Source organism: Apteryx rowi, unplaced genomic scaffold (assembly GCF_003343035.1).
Source record: "Apteryx rowi isolate R43461 unplaced genomic scaffold, aptRow1 scaffold_173, whole genome shotgun sequence".
NCBI lineage: Eukaryota > Metazoa > Chordata > Aves > Apterygiformes > Apterygidae > Apteryx > Apteryx rowi.
In genome coordinates, this window is record NW_020448008.1 from 102,507 (window position 1) to 122,661 (window position 20,155).

Consider the following 20,155-nt stretch of genomic DNA (forward strand, 5'->3'; position numbering starts at 1 on the left):
GGCGGCGCCCCGGGCGCTGCCCAGCGGCTGCGCTGGGGGAACCAGCGGCGCCGGTGTCGGTGAAGCGGCGGGAAGGCGGTGCCGGGGCCGCGCTGCGTCCCGGCCTGGGGCCCCGCGCTGGAGCCCGCGGTTCCGCCCCGCGTCCCGTCTCCGCCGGCGTTTTATGGGGGGGGAATTGCGCGCTTTGGGCCCCGGTGCTCTGGTGAGTACCCTGGTAGGGGAAGGACTGCGAGCTGCGTAAGCGAAAGATAACTGTGTCAGACTTTGTCTTCTGTGATAACAGCAGCCAGAAGCACCGGCTGTTTTTGGTTTCTGAGCCGGCAGCCGCTCGGATCTGGTTTTGACAGATGCCTGTAGCTCCTGCTGCCGCCTCGGAGAGCTCCTGTTGCTTTCAAGTGAAAGGGCAGGTGCTCAGCGCTTCCCAACCGGACGCCCCAAATTAGGGAGGATCTCTAAAAACTGTAGTCCAGGTGACTGTGTGTATGCACATGCTCTCCGTTTCGTGTGGTTGTTTGCTGTATCACTAAAGAGGGCTTCTGGAGGTTAAACGGGAGTAGTACTGATTGAAAGGGGAAGTCTGTGGGGCATTTTTTGGTTTTGTTTTTTCCTGTTGCAGCAGTGTCGTGCTCTAATAGAAGCAACCAGGTCTTCAGACCTGTGCTTGTTTTGGTATTTTTACAGAATAAATTACGTGATTAAAATTGCACTTTCAGAAGTGTAGCAAGTTATCATCAAATGTACAAGTCTGAACCAAAACCCTGGATCTGAAGCACTGCAAGTTTTGAAGCTAGAATTGCCCTTCGGTGTGTGAGGCCTTCTCTTTAGTTAAAATAAGCACGAATGGAAAGCTGCCAGCCCGTCTGCCTGCACAAATGCTGTGCATGCTCCCTGGCCAGCTCTGGCTCCAGGTRCCTTTCTGGGAACTGCAGTGCACACGTCTTTGTAGTGAATGCCAGTTTTCTTTCCTCTTGGTGGAGGTAGTTCCAGTGAATGGTGGTGGACTGACAGCTGTGGACATCTAGTTGTTCCCAGGGAGGGTGCGCAAATAACAGTGCAGTTTTGTCCCATCCTCCTCTTCCACCTTGATAAGCTTTTGGTTGGTTTTGTACTTGCATTCGGTTAGCTTAAACGTGACAGGCCCCCCGATAATCTGAATATGCCAGCCTAGTTCAGGTGAGCTAAGCTGACTCCCCGTTTTGGTGCCACTTCCAGTCTCTTAGCAGCGTTGCTCTGGGGTCGGTTCTGGACCTGATGGCAGCTGCTGAAATTCGAAGGGTGAGCCTGATCCGTCAGTCGCAGGCAGTTGCCTCTCCACCTCGCCTGCTCTCCAGACTGGTCGTGTGTGAAGTGACCAGTCTGAGAGCTGTGCAACTAGGTCAGTGCCGTCATGAGCCTAAGCTAATAAAAACATGTTTGTCAGCAGAAGTTATTTGCTACAGGAAGCCCGTTCTGATTGGAAGCATCTCCCTACGTTTGGGAACATTTTGGCCTAGAGTTTTGAGGGGGGACGGGGATGTTGAAGGGCAGAGGTGGGAGGTCTTTGCTGTGGCCACTGGAAGTTAAATCTGATTCCTCTGAGCTGCATTCATCCCATCGTTAAGATGGGCTGTGTATTTTCTAGCATTAGATTTCTAGCTATGTCATAATCAGTTGGGTTGAAGGTCCCTGTGGCTCCTTATGATCTTGAAGCATTTATCACATGAATTATTATTAATTTCTGTTGAAGGAACAGAATGCTGCTATCTGTAAAGCACAGTGCAATCCCATAATTCTCTGATCTGAATTTTGACCATGTTTGTGACCATCTAAAATAACGTCTGATCCTAAATGTCCTTGGCAAAAATTTGCTGAGTAGGAGAACACATTTACAAACACAAAACAGTTTTGTGTATGTCTCTTTTAAAAATTTCCTTTTATAAATTAGGCTGAAAAACCCTGTTTTATGGAAAACTAAATGACTGTAGTTTCAATTTCAGGTTTGTATTATTCTATATCTCTTTTTCTAACCCTGCAAATCATGATCCTTTAACTGCCTTTATAAAGGAGTTGGTTTCAGGTCTGTTGTGTCAGGGAGACTTGGAAGGCTAGCCCAAAGCCCGCTTTAGAGACTGTCATTCCACTTCTGGTCACTTGTAGACAAGGAATTTAATGCCAGGTGCTCTCTTCTCTCCCCTGCTSTTTATTTGTAGTTCTGCCATGTCTTTTGCTGTGATTGTGTGAGCTGGAAGGAAGAGAATAGCAGAAGAGTTGAGGGAATGGCAGGGAAGATATTTTTAGCCAGACTGGAAATTTGTTTAAGTGCTGGGGGAAAGACACAGTGAAAAAGCCCTGCAGCAAATACTGTGAATACTTAACTTGGCCTAACATGAATTGCTGCCTCTTTTTGTCAAAGATCTGTTCCTGCCTCATGTTGCATCTGCTGATGGAAACAGTGACTTTTAATTTCTTTTCCCTCTCACTAGTGAAAACTTGCAAAATATATATTTATGCATATTGTTGTTAGATATATGAATTGAGAGAGAATCAGTCTACCCTGAAACTGGGATTCCTTCTTTCTAGCTCTTTAATAAAGAGCCAGGTGTTGATTAAACCTCATATTTTCTGCAGTATTGATCCCTCTGTCTCCAGGTTATTGGCCTCATGGCAAAACATTTTAGGTTTGTGGAATCTTTTTTTTTTTTTTTTTTTTTAATTCTCAGTGAAGCGTTTATTAACTTGTACAGGTGTCCCTCTTTGGAATAGATTTAGTCCAGGTGAAATGTCAGTGTTTCTTCAGTCTGTCCCCCCTTCCATCTTTGTCCTCATTTGTCTGAAGCTGCCGGGGGGTGGAGGGGGAGGGGAAGGACAGGTGTGGCAAGATTGCTGTTAGTATTTCTTTACTTCCCAGCCAGTAGATGCACACTTAAAATACCATGTCTCATCTTGTACATCCTTTGGTCTCTTGTGCCTAATTTAAGAAGCTACTTCCCAGCAGGCACAATGTGGTTTTACTTTCATTTACAACTTGCCTTCCCAGAGTTTCTAGTCCCAACCCTGAGAGAAAATAAATAAATCAGCCTGGCCAAATGTGGGGACAATTTGCCTTCAGCTGTACTTGGCAATAGGTTTTGGATGCCTGGTTTATGCCAGAAAAAAGTTTTTTTTTTTCCTCCGTTTACTTTGTTTGTATCTTTGATATATTTCTTTTTCCTTGACTTTTCTTTCCTTTTTTGTCACAAGCTTCTTGTTAGGGAATCTTTCCAATCCCTTATCATGTATTATTACTTACAGAGAAGTTGGGCTGCATGCGCGATAGGGAATGTGGTCTTGTAACATGTATTTTTCCAGACTTTTGAGTTCAATTTGTTCTTCTGGATTTTGATGAAGCAAGAAGTCTTAATCTTTAACTGCACTTTAATCCGGCAACTGGTTCCACCTAGAGATCTGTAATCAAGGCTTACTTAAAAGAGCAATGCAAAACATATCAGAAACGTGAAGTAGACATTAGTTCTGTTTAATGTGTGTGTATTTCTTCTTGTTTTGTTTCAAATCCAAGAACGTTGTATTTATTTCCCGACATATTTTTGTTCTGTGCCAGGAATCCAAGTGGTTAAATAAAATTTGAGGTAGCCATGCCTGAGCTAATCTTATTCTCGGAGGTGAAGAATGGCAGCTGCAGCTACTAGATGTGGAAATGGAGCGCTCAGAACTGTAGGTGCCCTCGAGCTGGTAGCACAGCTCCTCCTGCCTGTTTGCTCGTCTGTAGAAGGGGTCTGATGCCCCCTGCCCTTCCTAATTCTGTCCCAGCTCATGAAGGTCTCGTGAGGCATAATTCCTRGTTATTCAGAGGTAATGACTTACGGTAATCTCCTGTGAAATGCAAAATACTTTCTTTTGCTTTCATGCTGTGCTGAAGAGCCTTATTCCTGCTGAAGGCTGAATCAGCTGTTTAGAAATGTTAGCATGCCCCTCAGTATTCCCCAACACCCAGTGGACAACAGCTCATGGATACCTTATGGAATGAAGTTCTGGCCCCTAAGGTGTCCAGGTCTCTCCTCTGCTTTGAAGAACAGTTTGATGAGACAAACTTCTCTAGACAGTGATGACTGGAAAGGATGATGCAGATTTGTGTGCTGTGAGTCTTGGTGTGGAGGAGAAGACAGGACAATGGGGTGGGGGGTGCAGTCCCCCATAACAGCAAGAATGTCTTAAGCTTTGGGTTATTTCTCATCAGCTTTGTCTTTGGCTTACTGTAGGGCTGGGCTTCAACATTGTTGGTGGGACCGATCAGCAGTACGTTTCCAATGACAGCAGCATCTATGTCAGCCGGATCAAAAAGGATGGGGCAGCTTACCTTGATGGCCGATTGCAAGAAGGAGATAAAATTTTAGCGGTAAGCCCTTTCTTCTGTCACCTTGTTGTACTCTTGAAGTGCTGTGATCAGTGACATGATGAGAGATGCAGGTTTGCCATCAGAGTGCAGAGATGAAGGATGTGATGAACGCAATTAGGTGATCCTCATGAAACTCCATGGAGGACCTGTCTTTGGGTTATGAGGAGAGCTTTGAGTACCAGGGAAATGTGGTGGGAGTGCCTCTATGCAAGGGCCTCATCTCATCTACCTTCTTGATTTGTTCTCAGAAATGTTGCTTGGTGCTGCACTTATATTTCATCTGTGACTTGCCTCCCAAAGGCTTTAGGATTCATCAGACCTTTTCTTGCTCTCACTGGATTGTCATTTACAAACATGTAAATAAATGAATTGGTCTTCCACCTCTAAGTTTCTGTTTATTTGCATGATAGTCAGTGACTATTGATCTTTTGGTTCAGGAGGATCTGAACTTTTAGGCCATAAATTACTTCGTTGCAATTCATCAGGAATAATATAGGCTGGTTTTCCTTGTAGAAAAATGTTTTAAGGTGACTGAGGTACAGTCCCCCTGTTTCTTTTGCGCTGGCTGTTAGCAAGCCTACAAGACAATATGCTTTAAAAAGCGGTGGACTGAAGAAGTAGCCTCTCCTAATCTGATACACAATCATTTAATACTCTTTTTTATTTTATTTTAGACTTGCTTATTGTGTTCCATATGTAAACTTTTTAGCCTCTATAAATAAATTGACACAATGACTTGTGCTAGTTAAAGCCTATTATTGATCCAGAGAATGATACTAAATTAAACTGCAGAAAATTTTTGTATCTTTTCTTGACAATTTAATATTCATGTGCAATGTGTTTGGGCAGTTTTAAATATCAAGAGAAGGGAGGAACAGGGTGTGACCTCAGGGGATACAATTAGGGGTAATAGTGATGAAACAGAAAAATGAGGATGAATATCAGGAGTTACCGAATGAAATCAAGTCGATAGAAACCCTCTGCTGTGAGATATTTAGAATGAAAGAAAACCCTAACACATCTAAGTAGATGGCAAGTGTGCATATAAGTCTTTTTCTATGTCAATGTCCTTTTAAATGTTTGTTTACAACACTCAAAGAGAAAGAAGGTTTCAAAGGTAGACCAGTAGAGGGTGAAATGTGGAAAAGGTATTAATTTACTCTAACAATAATTTTCCTGTAGCTACTCTTATTTTCCTTTAGCTGTCACAGTTATTGTATGGATTCTTTTCCAGTAAAGCAACAACATAAGAAGCTGCTGTTGACACAACTGTCATCTTACACTCTGGTTTTGCTCCTAGGTAGTGTTCTCAGCACCTCTGTTTCTTGGCTTGAAGGTTCTCATGTTATCTTTCAGCATAAATACATCTATAATATGAGTGGATGAATCTGGATCTTGCTGATTATAGTATCATGCTCTAAATGCAGAGCTTTGTAAGAGGAAGAATTTTGTCTCCTTTTCTTTCTATGTTAGCTTGTGTCATGAAAAATTTGCTTTTTACCCTTTGGCAGCTGGTTCTCCCTTTTCTTTTTTTGCTAGGTCAATGGCAGAGACTTGAAAGATTTACGACACAAGGATGCAGTGGAACTATTCAGGAATGCAGGCTATGATGTGTCTCTGAAAATTCAGCGCAGGGTATGTTTTACCTGTTTCTTAGGGCTGTTCCAAGCTTAGTTTAGACTGGTTCCTTTAGTTGATGGATGTGTATTTTGTGGCAGAAAAATACCCAGTCAAGGTGCTCAGTGTAAATTATGCATATAAAGATTTTGTTTGATCTATGGCTCCCTCTAGTTGACTATCAGCTGTATCCATCCCTTGCATTACTCATTTGTAACAGTATCAGTGAAAAGGTGAGTTTGGAGGAGTCCCTAAGTCTTTGTTTTCCTGCTAAGAATGCGGTGTGTTTTCTCACAGTTCTTCTTTCTCAGAGGCAAAGGTTTCTCTGTGAAGGCAAAGTCTCAAGTTCTCCAGTTTTGTCTGAGAGTCCAAAATCTTACTGGAGACAAAATTTCCTTGTTGTTTCAGAGGTCATCTACCTCATACTAGTGTTGAGAAGCATTTGCAGCCCAGCATAAAGGAAATGTGTGCTGCTGCAGTTTAAATATACTGGCCCCATTTTGGATATAGAAAGAGGGGAATCCTTAATCCATTGTTATTGTTTGGATGTCTCTGGCCAGCACTGAAATTGATGAAGGAAATACTGATCAACCTGAAGCATGCTGATGTGAGGAGGTGGGATGGGGCCCCTTTTCTACTCCCTTAATAAAGGAGTAAATCTTCTGGACCAGTGCACAGAGCAAGTAGGAAAAACGGAGAGGATTAGTGATGCCCTCTTCCTGGGAATGACACCAGAAAATGGTATGGTGGGAGGTGCACCAAGGGATGACTGGGTATGTGTATATCATTGCTTTTGCTGCATGAGACCTAACCTSCTCCAGCTGTTGGACTCTTTACCTGGTGACTAGTACATAAAATGGCAGAGAAACATGAGGGTGACGGTGACTTGTAGTGAATGGGTACCCTGTAGTAAAGCTCAGCTCAGTAAAGCCGTTCTAACCCTCCCATGTGTGGAGTGCACAGGTAACTGGGGGAACCATCTTGCATGTCCTTACAGTACCACCTGGTCCTGACATGGGATTGCGGGTTCTCCTGCAATGGGCTCTCTCACACAAATACTTTTCTTTCCCTTGTAGCTGCAGCCACAAAATGGCCCGGTGAGTCATCAAGGTGATGGAGAATCAGGTGGGCTTCCTCTAGCAGCCATTCTTGTGCCAGGCCTGGCGCTTGCTGTGGCGGCAGTCTGGATCGTGCTGAGGTATCGACAGCGGATGTGAAGAGTTCATGCTTTGGATGTCACTGCCTATTTTACACAGCTAGGATGTAATTTAAAGAAAGAGAGAATCAACGATCTTATCACAGACTGATGTCCAAAAGCATCATTGCCTATCGTAAAGCTGCTGCTAATGTTCTTTATATATTGATTTTCTTGTGGGGTGGATGGAAGCAGAAAGGAAAAGGGGAAGAGAGATGACTGTGTTCACATGTAGAGTGGGATAGCTGTATTTTTGACTAGTCTGAGGAAGTTTTTGGCTATGTCCCTCTTTTCTGCACTGTGAACTTTCAAACGTGCTCATATGTTCCATATTTTGAGATGTGACTCCTGTTAAAGAGGGTGGGGGTGGGTTAGGGTGGTTTTAAAGCAAAAATTTTTACTAGAGACTTTACCTTGTTCCCACTGAATTTTTCTTACAACCAATCATCCCTGTCTCTGAACGATGAATAAAGAGAAACAATGTGGAGGGTATCTTATTTTTCCATATAAATTTTTTTGGTTGTTGCTAAATAAATGCCTTAGGAAAAATGTATAAAATCTGATCTGTGATTTCACAGGTAAAATTATCAGTGTAGCTGCTGATTTAAAGCTAACATGCAGTCTTGGTGAGGTATTCTACTGTTTCTGGAAAGACAGAAGATAGCCTGCTGCTGGAAAGAAACTTTGATTATCAGAAGGGCTGCTCGTTCTTGAGTCAGAGCTGCAAGAGGAAGCTTTCTGCAAAGTGCTAGTATTTGGGAGAGAGAGAGACAGGCAGACAACTGAATCACAAGGGTAAGCAATGGCAAGAGATTTGGTCATGCTGAGGCTGCAGAAGGGTCTTTAAAGCGGCAGTGAAGCAATAGCACCTCCATCCATTAAGCTACTTGAAGTCTGAATCTTTCAGGTTAAAGGTTTTTGCTTTGTTTTGGGGGCTATTTTTTGCATGGGAAATAGTTTATCTAAAGTTTTTTGTAGCAGCTAACTTGCTTTCTGTCATCACAAAAATCCTAGGATGATGGAAGTGGGGGAGCCCAGAGCAGTCTGAGTTCATCTTGGCTATTGGTTATTTCCTAAGACTGATGTGGTGTTGAGGAGATAGACTGGCAGGTGCTAGCCAGGGTAAGGCTTAGTAAATAAAACAGAAGGAGGAAACCCTTACTCTGGAAAGAGTGTTGCTGAAATTACCTGCAGGATCTTATTTTCTCACTGTAATTTGTATGGTTTTAAATGCCTCAGCTGACCTGAGCTCTGTGGGGTAAGACCTATTTCTCTTGTCTCCAAGAAATAATGCTTTTTGTTTGTTTGTTTTTGTGAAAGAAAAGCAAAATGTATGGTTTGGTCTGTATGATGCCAAAAAAAAATCACATATGCAATGTATATGTATTCAAACAAAGAAATCTAACTGGTCTCTTGATGCTTTACTTGTCTCTATTCCTCATTATTTTAGCGGGATTTTTCTGATGCATTCAAAATAGTTGCGTGTCTGCTCAGAGCTGTATTTCTGGTGTCTGGAGGAGGTAGAAGTGGTATGATGTTATACATGACGTTCCTATGTCACCACAAAGAGTTTCAGTGCATTTAGACCACATGAAGTCTTGCTTTGGCCATAAACTGCTCCACTGTAAAGGGGAGAGAGAGAACAGGAGGAATTTTGCCCTATATTCTTAGGGGGCTTTGGGAAGAGACTTGACCTGAGGTTTGGGGAAGCATGTGTTGGATGGTCTGGGCCCAGGCATGTAGTAACTTGCCTTGTTCTACAAAACAGTTAAGTCTGATAGCATGGGCAGCTGTTCAGATAGCTTTTTGCAGATGCAGCATGAACCAGCTTGCTTGTCTAAGACCGCTCTAAGTGTTTGGCTTTGAGTGTTTGGTTTGTCCACGTAGAGCACTCACAAACGTGATTAAGGAATCGGAATAAGGACAGTAAAGAAAGAAGGCTTGTGTGTGACAAACCTTCACTTGTTAGTCCTCAGCTATATGTAGTCCCTCATCTGCAAGAGAGGGATTGTGTAGAAAAGTCTAAGGAGGATGAGGCATTATAGAAGGGAGTGGTTATTTTCACTCTTTTCTTGTTGAAGTAAGCAGAGAAAGTTGAGCCCTTGTGTATTCCTTTCAGCTTTGGGATTTTGACACTGTTCAGTCTTGATTGCCATCTGTGGTGCAGGCAGTTTATTAAATTATGGGGCAGGGGTAATATCCTATGCCCAGATAATTGGTGTGGCATACTGAGCAAGGAAAGGCCCTTCTGGTGCATAGTGTTTCTTTGGATTTCTTTTTCAGTTATTGAATAATTTTAATATGAGGGTAGATGATATATCTTGCTACTCAGTGGCTTTTCCAGAAGTCAGGAAAGTAGTGTCTACTCAAAATTTAAATCTTCCAGTCTAACCCTTCTACCCTCAGAAGCACCTTTTTGTGTCTGTCTTCCTCAAACCAGTGTCTGAGGGGTACCAAGCAGTCTCTCTTCTAATCCCTGCCACCTCCTGTCCCATTATTGACATCATCTTTGTGAAAAATACACCTCAGCCTCAAACTCACCTTCTGTGGGCTGTGGATCAGCTTATTTTCTGTCAGCAGCTGGACTGTGTCACCTAAACTTTGCATGCTTTCCAAAGTCGTCTCCACTCAGTTTCTGTAGCCTTGAATTTCATCTTTATGCTAAACACTGTATATATGTTTTCTACATATGAAATGAATTAAAAAAATGTCTAATGGGGACAGCTTGTAAACTCAAGTGATCAGTGAGAATTTCAGCTTTTGTTACTCAGTAAATGAGTAAAAATCATATACTTGGGGCTTTGAAAAAAAGTTATAAAGTTGAAACCTTGAAGATAAATTTAAAAAGCATCCAAAAAGTATCATTTATATATTTTCTGAGAACTCATTTGCCATGAATACCTAAGGCAGCTGATACTTTTAAATCCTTTTGTTTCTTTCCAGTTCTCATCTATCCCCTCAAGCTTATTGTGAATTTACTGACCTGCTGAGGCCTGGATTTTCATATCCGTAGCTTAAAGTCAAATCCATCTAGTCTGAGTTTCTGTACATTCTAGGCATTTGTGTTTCACCTAGTTTCCTGAATTGTATGTGCTAATAATATGTATTTGACTCAGACATAACATTGAGGAAGACTAGCCAGACTTGATATCAAAATATGAAGATGCACTACTTCTTTGGCAATTTTTAATTAAAACAAACAAACTAAAAAGAAGGGTGTGGGATGGAAAGATGCCTTATTTTTAATTTGCCTTCAGGTTCAAAAACTGGTTTGTTGGTTTTTTTTTGTGCTAGATTAAAGAGGCCTGTAATAACTGATAGTTTCTCCCTGTGAAGGCATGTGTGTGTTGTAATTGCCTTACCTCTTGCATATTTTTTCTAAGAAATGAAGCCACTGAGCCCTTTAAGATTCTCAGTGTAAGATACTTTCTCTCTTGGGGTAGTTTGTGGATTCCTTTTACTGCGCCCTTTTTAGTTTTTCAGTATTGCTTTGTAAAATGCGGACATCCCAAATGTGTGCAGAGTTTCATTATCAAGCACATCAATGCCATATTCCAGATGTTTTCAATACTGTTTTTATCTGCAAACCCTTAAAAATTTGCTGTTTAATGTGCAGACCCCTGCATAGCAAATCTAAGCCAACTCCTAACAGCTGGCTTACCTTGCATGGCTTTTATGGACCTCTTAGAAGTGGTGTAGAGTTTTCTCCCTCTTCTTTTGCTTTCTTCAGTGCCCTAAGGAGTCAGTGAACCACAATATAAACACCATTGMTACATACAGAGGTAAATTCACTTCATTTCAGTTTATACATCAAAAGAGCAATCCCTTTTGGCCACAGTGTGACACTAGGAGCTCATGTTATGTGCCTGTCTATTCTGACTTCCAAATCCTCTCGTACCCAAATGTGATCTGCGCTGTGTGAGTGAAGCCTGTGTTCTTTCAAAGTTCCCTGGGGCTTTTGACCTCATTCATAATCGTTGCCACCTCAGCTGGGGCCATGGTTTCTCCTCTGGCAACTGTTGTTGGTTCAAGGGTCTTTCAAACTAAACTTCATCTGTTCTCTTCCTGGAAGATGCTGATACAAGGGTAATAATTTGTTCAGGTGAGCTTTATGGGCTAGTCTCCCTCCTCTTTCCTATTTTTTGGTGTGGATTTTACATCTGGAAGTCTTTCTCCCTGCTCAGATTGAAAGAAAGAGCAGGTAACCTACTTATGGGAGAGGGTTCCACAGGCTGTGGAACCAAGGGAAGGGTTACATGAAGATGACTGAAGGGGAGGGCCTTAACTATACCTTTGTTCTCAGGGTTTTTTTCGTGACTAGCTTCAGGCAGACAGATATTGTGTCTGTGCTGCCTCGCCCAGTGCATTCCGCTTTGAAATTCTGCTCTGTGTCTCCCCCTGTGCAGCCGAGGGAGACTCCATGTCTTCCAAAGCTTTCTTAAAGAAGGATCCACCTATGATGAGAGTGCGTACTGGTTTAAACAAAGAGTGATGCTGTGTGGATTCAAAATGTGACTTTACTTGTCAAATTTGAGAGCTTTTATCCATGTTGCTGCAGTTGTAGCTGATAACAGGCAAACTCTGCTGTAGAGAGTGCTGTATCTGTCTTACCTGGCTACCAAAATCAACTCTTCTAGGCTAGCATTCTTAGTAAAGAAGTATAGTTGTGCTAAGTATGCAGGATAATTATTCAAATTACCATGTGGATGACTGGAGATCGCTCACCAAGCTTTCAGGCTGGTGTTTGTGTGCAAGGGGAAACATCCGTCTGTGTTTGCTTCTGCTTTCTCACTAAATGCATAGGTCTTCCAGCCATGGTTCCCTTTAGTAAAATTCTCATCTCTGCCTTCCCTCTTCCCCACCTCTCAGCAGCTTAATATATGTGCCTGACTTGCATTTTTTTACCATGAGACAAATGCAATTGTTGCAGAAAAATTGCTGCTGCTTTTTGCTTTGAGTCAGCAGATACTGGTATTTGTTCATTCATCTGTGTCACCTAAGGTCGGTAGAAGTTATGTCAGATGTACTGCCAGATTCTGACCTGTGCTCCGAGCTAACTCAGACTTAGTGTTACTTGCTCCTTCCCTATTTTATTCCCTGTGGAAATGGACATTGGCACTTAGTTCTGTGACAGCCCTTGTTCTGACTGGTGTGTCAAGCATTGGAGAATAATCAACAGAACAACAAGCATGGGTGTGCTCTCGTCTGAGATATATGTATGTATACTATACATATGTATATATGTATGTATACTTACAGCAGTAACAAGCTCTGATCAGCTGTGAACTGATCCCAGAAAAGCCCCATAATAACACAATGTTGGGCTTATGAGAGACTGGAAGTTTTTGGTGAGTGTCAGTATTTTAAGCAGGATGCTCCAGTCTCTCCAGCAGTAAGGGATGGAGTCTATTTTTGGGAATCTCTTTGAAGAGCTCTGTTGATGTGATCACAACTCTCAGCTCCAGGCCTGCCCCTTTCATCCGTTTGCTGTGTCAGTTACTCATCTTTCCAAGTTCCTGGCTGTGGGTGGTACTGGGAGAAGAAAGGTTTCCAGTTGTTAGAGAGTGTCAGTCTCTGTTACAGCTGTGCTCTATTTTCTGCAGTGGGTTGGATGGGAAGGATAAGCAGACCTTGGCCAGGGATCACCAGCCAGAGGACAGTGTGACCAGTACTCAGGAAAGCATAACAGCCAGGAGAGGTGTGATACATGCTAAGCATGTCATTATTCTGCTGCAACAGCATATTCCCAGCAAATATGCAAAGACAAAGAGAGGAAGAATACATACTGGCAGAGGCAGAGTTTTGGAAAGACAGCTGTACTTATGCTTGAGAGCAAGGTTGTTCTGTATGTCTGTGGCTAACAACATCACTGGGAAAAGCTTTTAGGAGAGTCAGAGTGGGTGAGAAAAGAAGGGGTGAAGGAAACCTGTTTGTTCTTATTCATGAATGTGAGGAGAAAGTGATTTCCTAAAGAAGAAAATGAAATTTAAAAGAAATCAAGACTCAGCCTGGTTCACTAGAACTGCTTCAGGTAGGGGAAAGTTGGGTTGACTTAAACATAACTTTTTCCAGGAAGGGAGAAGTAGCAGTGTAAGGTATAAGCTAGGCTGTTTTTTCATCTTTGACACAACAGCCTGCTTCAACTACTTTAATTGTTACTAGTAATAAGCACTTGATGCACCTTTAGAACTCCTCTGGATGTTAATAATGCTATTGCAAATAGACTAGAAGCTTTCTCTCCCTGAATCACTTTAAATTTTAATTTGATAGATAGTTTTCAAGGTAGATTATTGATATTAACTGAAGGACATGAAGCTGTTAATTGGAAATAGCCTAAATTACATGGTATTGAGGCTATTTCACATGCATTAGTGCAAGGATTTTTTTTTTTTTTTGTAGAATAATTGAGATATTAGCAATCTGGTATTAGGAGTTGTTAGCATGGGGATTTCCAAATAGAACTGGAGACTGAAAAAAGAAGTTTGTCAGTTAACTGGTGAATATTTGTGAAGTGTTTCACTTATGTATATAGGCTATCAACAACATGAGGTAGTGGGTTCACAGTTACCCAGAAGGATCTTTTGCTTCTCATCATGTCGTAGTAAAGTTCTTAATCACTGAAACAATGAAACATAGAATGAAAGGAGATACGAGAATTGTAGTATTAAGGGCTTTTTTTCCCTTCTCTTTCTAAATATAGCAAGTATGATAGAAAATTTGGGCATATAGTTCAGAAATTTAGTTTGAAAAGTGAGTAGTAATCCAAGAGTATGTGGAGGTGTTTTTCCTTCTCTTTTATTGTGCAAATAATATACTTCAGAAGGGTTCCCAGCAGACTTAGCTGCAGCTCTGTTTATGCTGCTCCGCAGACTGTGTCAACTGATGCTCAAAAAGGCACATTGGTCACACACTCTGTGGCAATGATAATAGCAGAGGCGGTCGAGTGCCCCTATATGAGGGAAGTAGTCATGTATTCTTGGCTCTGCCATGTTGGGGTAGCATGGGAGGGGAGCAGAAATCAGAAAGAAATGAAGGCCAGAGAAAGCACAGGAGTCTGTCTGGCTTAGCAGTCCTTGTATACGCTGGAAGCTTCACTGCTGGAACCAAGCTGCTTGGCCTCCAAGTCCCTGCAGCAGCGTGAGGTTTGAGCCCCAGCTGAGCTGTCACATGCTGTGTGGCTGAATTGCAGCAAAAGTGCCACAGAAAGACAGTTTGTATCCAAACCCAGCACTTGAAGATAACAGCTCTGCAAAGAAATTTCAGTATCAGGTACTTAGTGATTTGACCTTTCTTAATTTTTTGAATTTTATCCCCTAGATACTGCTATCTCTAAATGCCATTTTAAATGCTGGCATCAGAAAATATATGTTGTTGTTCAATGTGAAGTATGGAAATGTGGGCTGGAATGATTTGAAAGTCACTGGTTACAAATGATTTGCTGGAAAGGGAGAAAGGCATCCCAGACCTAGGACTCGACAGTTGTTGCTGAAGGACCAGGTCTGGGGCCACCTTGTTGTACTGCTTGTGTACGTCTTGGTCAATGTCTTGTAAACATCTGTGCTGATCCTTCAAGGAGCAGACCCTGTTTTCAACCTACATGCAGGCTTATTTTTTTGCATAAAGTCAATGTGCCCTTGATTTTGAAGTGGTTAAAGATGTAGGGATTTGCTCTCAGATGCTTTAACTGACTGAAATTGGTTCTGACAATAATGACATTTAACACTTTAAGGGAGAGATTTCAGGCTGGCCTTTAATAAGGGCAGCATTTCTGACTCAGAGTTGAACAATAGCGGATACAGAAGGTGAACCGCTTGCTTTGTGGAAGTAATACAATGTTGGCCTCTGTTCCCACCATGCTTTGTTTGGAGGAGGGGGAGGTGAGAGGAAGATGATGGCAAAGAGCTATCTCTCATGCTTGTCGAATGCAAATCTATTTTAAGAGTACCGAACTGGAAACTGTTCTCTAAAACTTTGCTTCACTATGGCCTTTCAGTAATTTTCAGTGCCTAGAATGCACTGCTTTTTGCTAGGCCTTCAGCAAAACACATCGCCTTTCCCAGCTTAATCCTGAAAGTTTTGTGCCTATGACCAGCTCCTCCACACACTGGAAGAACACAAGAACTTTTTCAAGACTGAAGTGGAAACCACAGACTTGAGACTAAACACAGGCTGATACATTTGCTCTGAGTTAAACTTTATTATGTTAATCAGTTAGACAGCTTGAGAGAGAAGAGTGTTTTTTCCCCGTGGAGAAGAGATCTCTATTTGCCAGTAGTGACAGGTCTGAGAGGTAATTGTCACCCGTGGAGCAGAGGGTAAATCCTAGCATGCCCCAAAGCTGTTCTGTTGAGACCCTGATTCATCTACCTCTGGATGAATTTGAATTTTCTGGCTTGCCTTTTAATGGTACTCTGTTTATCTCCCTTAAGGATTTAGTGTGAGGGGTTGAAAATAGGATGTGAAACTGCCAGTAATGGGTATTTCTGTTATTTAACAATTGCCCTGCTAAATTCTTTCTGATGCATAGTATTTGTTTGGTTTAGCCCGCATAGTTTTTGTGAGGGCACTTGATATACTTTCTTTATCTGAACATATTTTTAAATGTATATTAAAGGAGGGCTGAAAAATATTATATAATCCTGTGTGTACACTGAAATTACCCATCTATACAATCACTACCTTTTGAAGATAGGCAACCACTGAGCATTATCCCAATTCATTAGTTCCAAAGATGACTATCAAATCAGTACAGGGTTCTTGGTTATGATCAGTGGCTCATCTAAATACATGTGCTGATGGTTGTTTCTTATGCAGTATGGTCACACAAATGTTCCTGCAAGTTGGGAAGCGTGAATATTAAGAGGGATGGGGAGCAAAGAAAAATGAGGGATTAATGCAAATGAAATATTGTCACAGATGGTGAAATAGATGAGTCAGAGTTGGATGTGCTAATAGCTGTTATTGTCAAAGGAACTCTTTCTCAAGTGGTTGTTAGCATGGTTTAAGGCTATCATTTGAGGGCCTGCGTGTTTATCCCCAGGCTTTAACAACACAGACTGTTCAAGAGCTCAAGCCCATAGCCACTTGCTCACTGCTGCTTGCACACATGGCTGCATGGAAAGGGACTCTGGCAAGATGATCTATGCCAGAATCAGTGACTGGCCATGCTTGGCTAAGGTGGTACATGTTGATTATTGAACTGGCCTAAAAGAGCAGGAAAAGGGCAGAAGAATGGAGATCTTTAATATTTTCCCCATCACATCTTCAGCTTTGCAAACCTGGATAATGGGCATGGTAGAGGTGTCTAGTTAGGCACACCAGGAGGAAAATCCACCAGCCCGTGAAGTAATGGAGTAATGCCTTTTACTCCTTTCCTTCTCTAAATTGCAGTTCCCCCTTTTAGAAGAGGCTGCATTGATTGGGCTTATTTTGGGATGATAACAATGAACTTTGCCATAGGAGGGCTAAGTCCAAACTAGGGAACTGGGTCCAAATATCATACAAGTTCAAAGAGATACAGCTGGACCAAGTGTTTGTTCAGTGTGGAGACTTTGAAAAGCTTATCTTAGTGGACAGTGCCACAGCTCTCTTAGCAACAGCAGATAGACATCAACTGTGTTCTAGTACTCTGGTCTTTATCCAAGTCCCTGCTGGTTTCTGACTCTCGAAGCTCCTGCTGAAGCCCTGCCCTGTCTCTGAATGGAAGGGACCTTCATGCAGATGACCTTGCCTCCGGTCAGCTGTTGCAAAAGGGGTTTCAAAGGCTTACAGGGATCTTGGGAAAGGCACAGCAGCACAGAAGGAATGAGGATCTCCTCTCAAGTGCAAAGAAATTTGGCTATTTCCCATAGCATATGTCTCTGGCCACAAATCTTGCTACAATAGTACTGAATCCACTGAAGTGTCATCAGTGTGAAAGAAATATATTTATGTACTCTTTTGCCCATTAGTAGCACAGGCTATACAAACACACGTTGAAGATATAGAGTTTTTGATGTCTTCCAGAGCCAAATTCTTACCTGAAGACAAGATAAACTCCTTTACCTTAGTTTCCCATTTCATGAAATGCCACTTTTCTGGAGTAAATTTGTCTGGAATGGAAACAAAATTTAGCTACTATCTTTCCTACCAGGGGATCTCTGAAATGCTGCAGAAGGAAATGTACTCAGTTTCCCAAATGGCTCTTGGTTACAACCCATTGCTGTTAACAATACAAAGCTGCATTATGCATTCTGAAAGTTAATGGGAAACTTATTCAGGCTTCTTGGATATTTGAACAACAATCTCCCATCAGGGAGAGCTAGTGGTTGAAATAGCTAAGTGATACTTTCTATTAGACTAGAGGCTTAACAGAAGGGAAAATTAAGCCATTAGCTAGAAAACCTGCTAAGTGACTTGTATGTTTTAAGCTTGCCTGCAGAATGCACTGAATATGCTTACAAGTCCTCATTATCATTTGTCCTCTTCTTGCTGTGCTTTTATCTATGCTGAATTTAAAGTTAACTGATTGCTTAATAAAGAAGTGAAGAGAATTACTGAGCTGTGGGAATTCATCTCACAGGTGAGGTTTGTCAGCATAGATTGTGTTTTTCTGCTAAGGAGTGGATTCCTGTTTTGAACACTGAATACTCTTTCTGTTTCCCAAACAAATGTGGTAGTGGAGGTACTTCTTAGGTAAAATCTTCTTTTCATAAAAAGTGATATTGAAAGACCTATGGCAGAAGCAGAATCAATGATGGTCTGGGTATAGTGCTTACCATGAAAGTAATGGGGAGAGAGTCATTACTGCTCTGAAACAGTTTAGAGAGCCTTCCAGTTCAGGGCTGGTGCTAGTTCTGGTCTGCATCCGGGACTAGTATTGGCTGCTTCAGATGAAGATACGCTGGACTCCTCAGGTGGTGGTGAGGAGACAGTTTTCTTTCTAAACTTTTGTCATTATCCGTTATTTTTATGTTTTTAAACATCAAGATCCCTCTGAAAATCCTCCTCCTAAAAAATGGCGATGGTAGTACTGTTGTAACCATGTTTGTCTAAGGATACAAGTAGGGCAAGGTTTATAGGGAGAAGTTATTATCCTTTTACTTGATCAGCTAACAGAACTGAAAACAGACAGATGGGTGTAAGAGGAGTTAGCATGTTTGGATGCTGGCTGGTGTTTTTTTTTTTTTTTTAACCAGCTGTATCCACAAGTCAGATAAAAGGTAATACCTCCCTGTATAAAATTTGCTTTTCTACATAATGGTATCACTTGAAATATTACTATCATATTGTTCATCTTCTCTTCCAGTTCACCGGAACATATATTAAACAAAGTACAACCAGATATTCAAAGCTGATAGATGCTGCTGTTGGCCTGTTATTGTGCAGAATTGATCATTTATTCCTATTTTTTCTGCCCTTCATATTAGATCAGAAATTTTAGGTACTACTTGCTAAACAATAATTATTTGTTCCTTCAACATGAGGAGTTTTGTTAGATGCCTTCCAAAAATGGATGTTGGTCACTGGTCCTCTCTTGTTAACCGTTTTATTGACACATTCAAAGAACTATAATAGAGGAAACTTTTTATTTGCACCTTAATCCTGCAGGTTTAGAATTCTACTTTCTGTTAGCTATTCAATGGATTTATTAAGAAAGCAAGCAAGGTCCAACTTGCCCAGGTTACTATCTGTGCCTTTTTAAAATTAGTTAAAACTATCTTTTGTTTTCCAGTTCTCTGGAAGAGAAGCTGGTCTTCATAAGGCTTCTTGTTTTTACTGTGTGTCCAGTCACTTGAAAGTTCAGCATCTCGGTCTCATCCTTTGCTGCTCAGGGTCGAAATCCCTTCAGGCTATTAATATAAAAGAAGTTGATGATAGAATTAGGAGTTTTTGATGTTACCTTTCAAGGAGATATCCAGATCTCACCCCTAAAATTCCCTTGCAAAACTTTCTCCGAGCCATGTTTATGCCAGTTACTTGCTTTTGCTCCTACTCGATGCTGGTTCCTGTGGTGTTTCTCCTGACTCCTCTCTCACTCTCCTGCAACTGTGTGCACACAGCCCTCTACCAAAAGCAATGCCCATCTCATTTCCTCTTCTAGAGTCCCTGGGCAGCTCTAGAAGTGCCTTTGTTTTGGGCAGTGACATATACTTATTTTTGGAGGGAGACTGCTAAACTTTTTCAGGTAGCTGTCCTTAAATAAAAAGTCCTTGTCTTTCTACCAGTTTCAGTGATGTATTATGTTGACTATGATAGGCCCTTATCTTTTTTTTGTCAAGGTTCAAGTCAGCTAAACTTCTGATGAGTTTCCACACATGGAGATATTCTTTGGATGTTGATGTAGCTGGAAATGTGTCACCGAATGCAAAAGTTGTTCCAGAGAGAGAGCGCTCTGGGTAGAGACAGTTAGTTCCTTCACTCCTCCATAAACTTCACTTTTCCTCTTCTCTCATCACTCAAATTTATCAGGAAGAGAAGTAGGACTTGCCCTGTTTATGGTTCTCCAGATACCTTGCTGTGCCTTTTTGGAACATAGTATGGTATTTTCTGCCCTTCAGTCCTCTGGAACTGGAGCTGATCTTCATGAGATAGTATGTGTTTTTGTTAAGCTACCAAAAGAAACTGCACTAATTCTTGTATGTTTCTGCTGATGTTTTATAGAAGGTCAGGAGTGCTCCAAACCAAAAGGCTCCCTCTGAAAGGCAGTGTGTTTCTTATAAAGGGATTTATCCGAGCAGCTGTCAGTGCTGTCATTGTGAACTCACTGATTGGGATTTTGTGATTCTCAAAACTTCTGAAATTGTATAGCAGTCAAAGCCAGCCCTTTACACTTGACAGATTCCACAAAGATCCAGCAAGTTGAGATCTAATAATATCACAGCAAAGAAAGAGGAAGAGCTTCCAATATAACAGGTAGTGCTTTTTCTTCACAGACAACTTAATAGGGTTGTAACAACCTTATAGAGTTGGGGGAGTAATACGTGTATTCC

At 41.6% G+C, this 20,155-nt stretch overlaps 2 protein-coding genes across 3 annotated transcripts in view; both read left to right on the forward strand.

The window, feature by feature from the left end:
- LOC112963683 (disintegrin and metalloproteinase domain-containing protein 20-like) overlaps positions 1-3,652 on the forward strand; it is a 10,527-nt gene extending 6,875 nt beyond the window's left edge. Inside the window, exon 2 of the mRNA XM_026060994.1 lies at positions 3,578-3,652. Coding sequence (XP_025916779.1) covers positions 3,578-3,593 — 16 coding nt within the window. The 3' untranslated portion in view covers positions 3,594-3,652. The remainder of the gene's footprint in view (positions 1-3,577) is intronic.
- Positions 1-8,608, forward strand: part of SYNJ2BP (synaptojanin 2 binding protein) — a 31,868-nt gene extending 23,260 nt beyond the window's left edge. Inside the window, exons 1-4 of one of the 2 annotated variants that reach the window (XM_026060996.1) lie at positions 3,491-3,828; positions 4,236-4,372; positions 5,912-6,007; positions 7,066-8,608. In XM_026060996.1, the coding sequence (XP_025916781.1) occupies positions 3,666-3,828; positions 4,236-4,372; positions 5,912-6,007; positions 7,066-7,206 (537 nt within the window). In that variant the 5' untranslated portion in view covers positions 3,491-3,665 and the 3' untranslated portion in view covers positions 7,207-8,608. Of the gene's footprint in view, positions 1-3,490; positions 3,829-4,235; positions 4,373-5,911; positions 6,008-7,065 lie in introns of those variants that run through there. The other variant, XM_026060997.1, reaches the window with a different exon arrangement.
- The last annotated feature ends 11,547 nt before the right edge of the window (positions 8,609-20,155 follow it).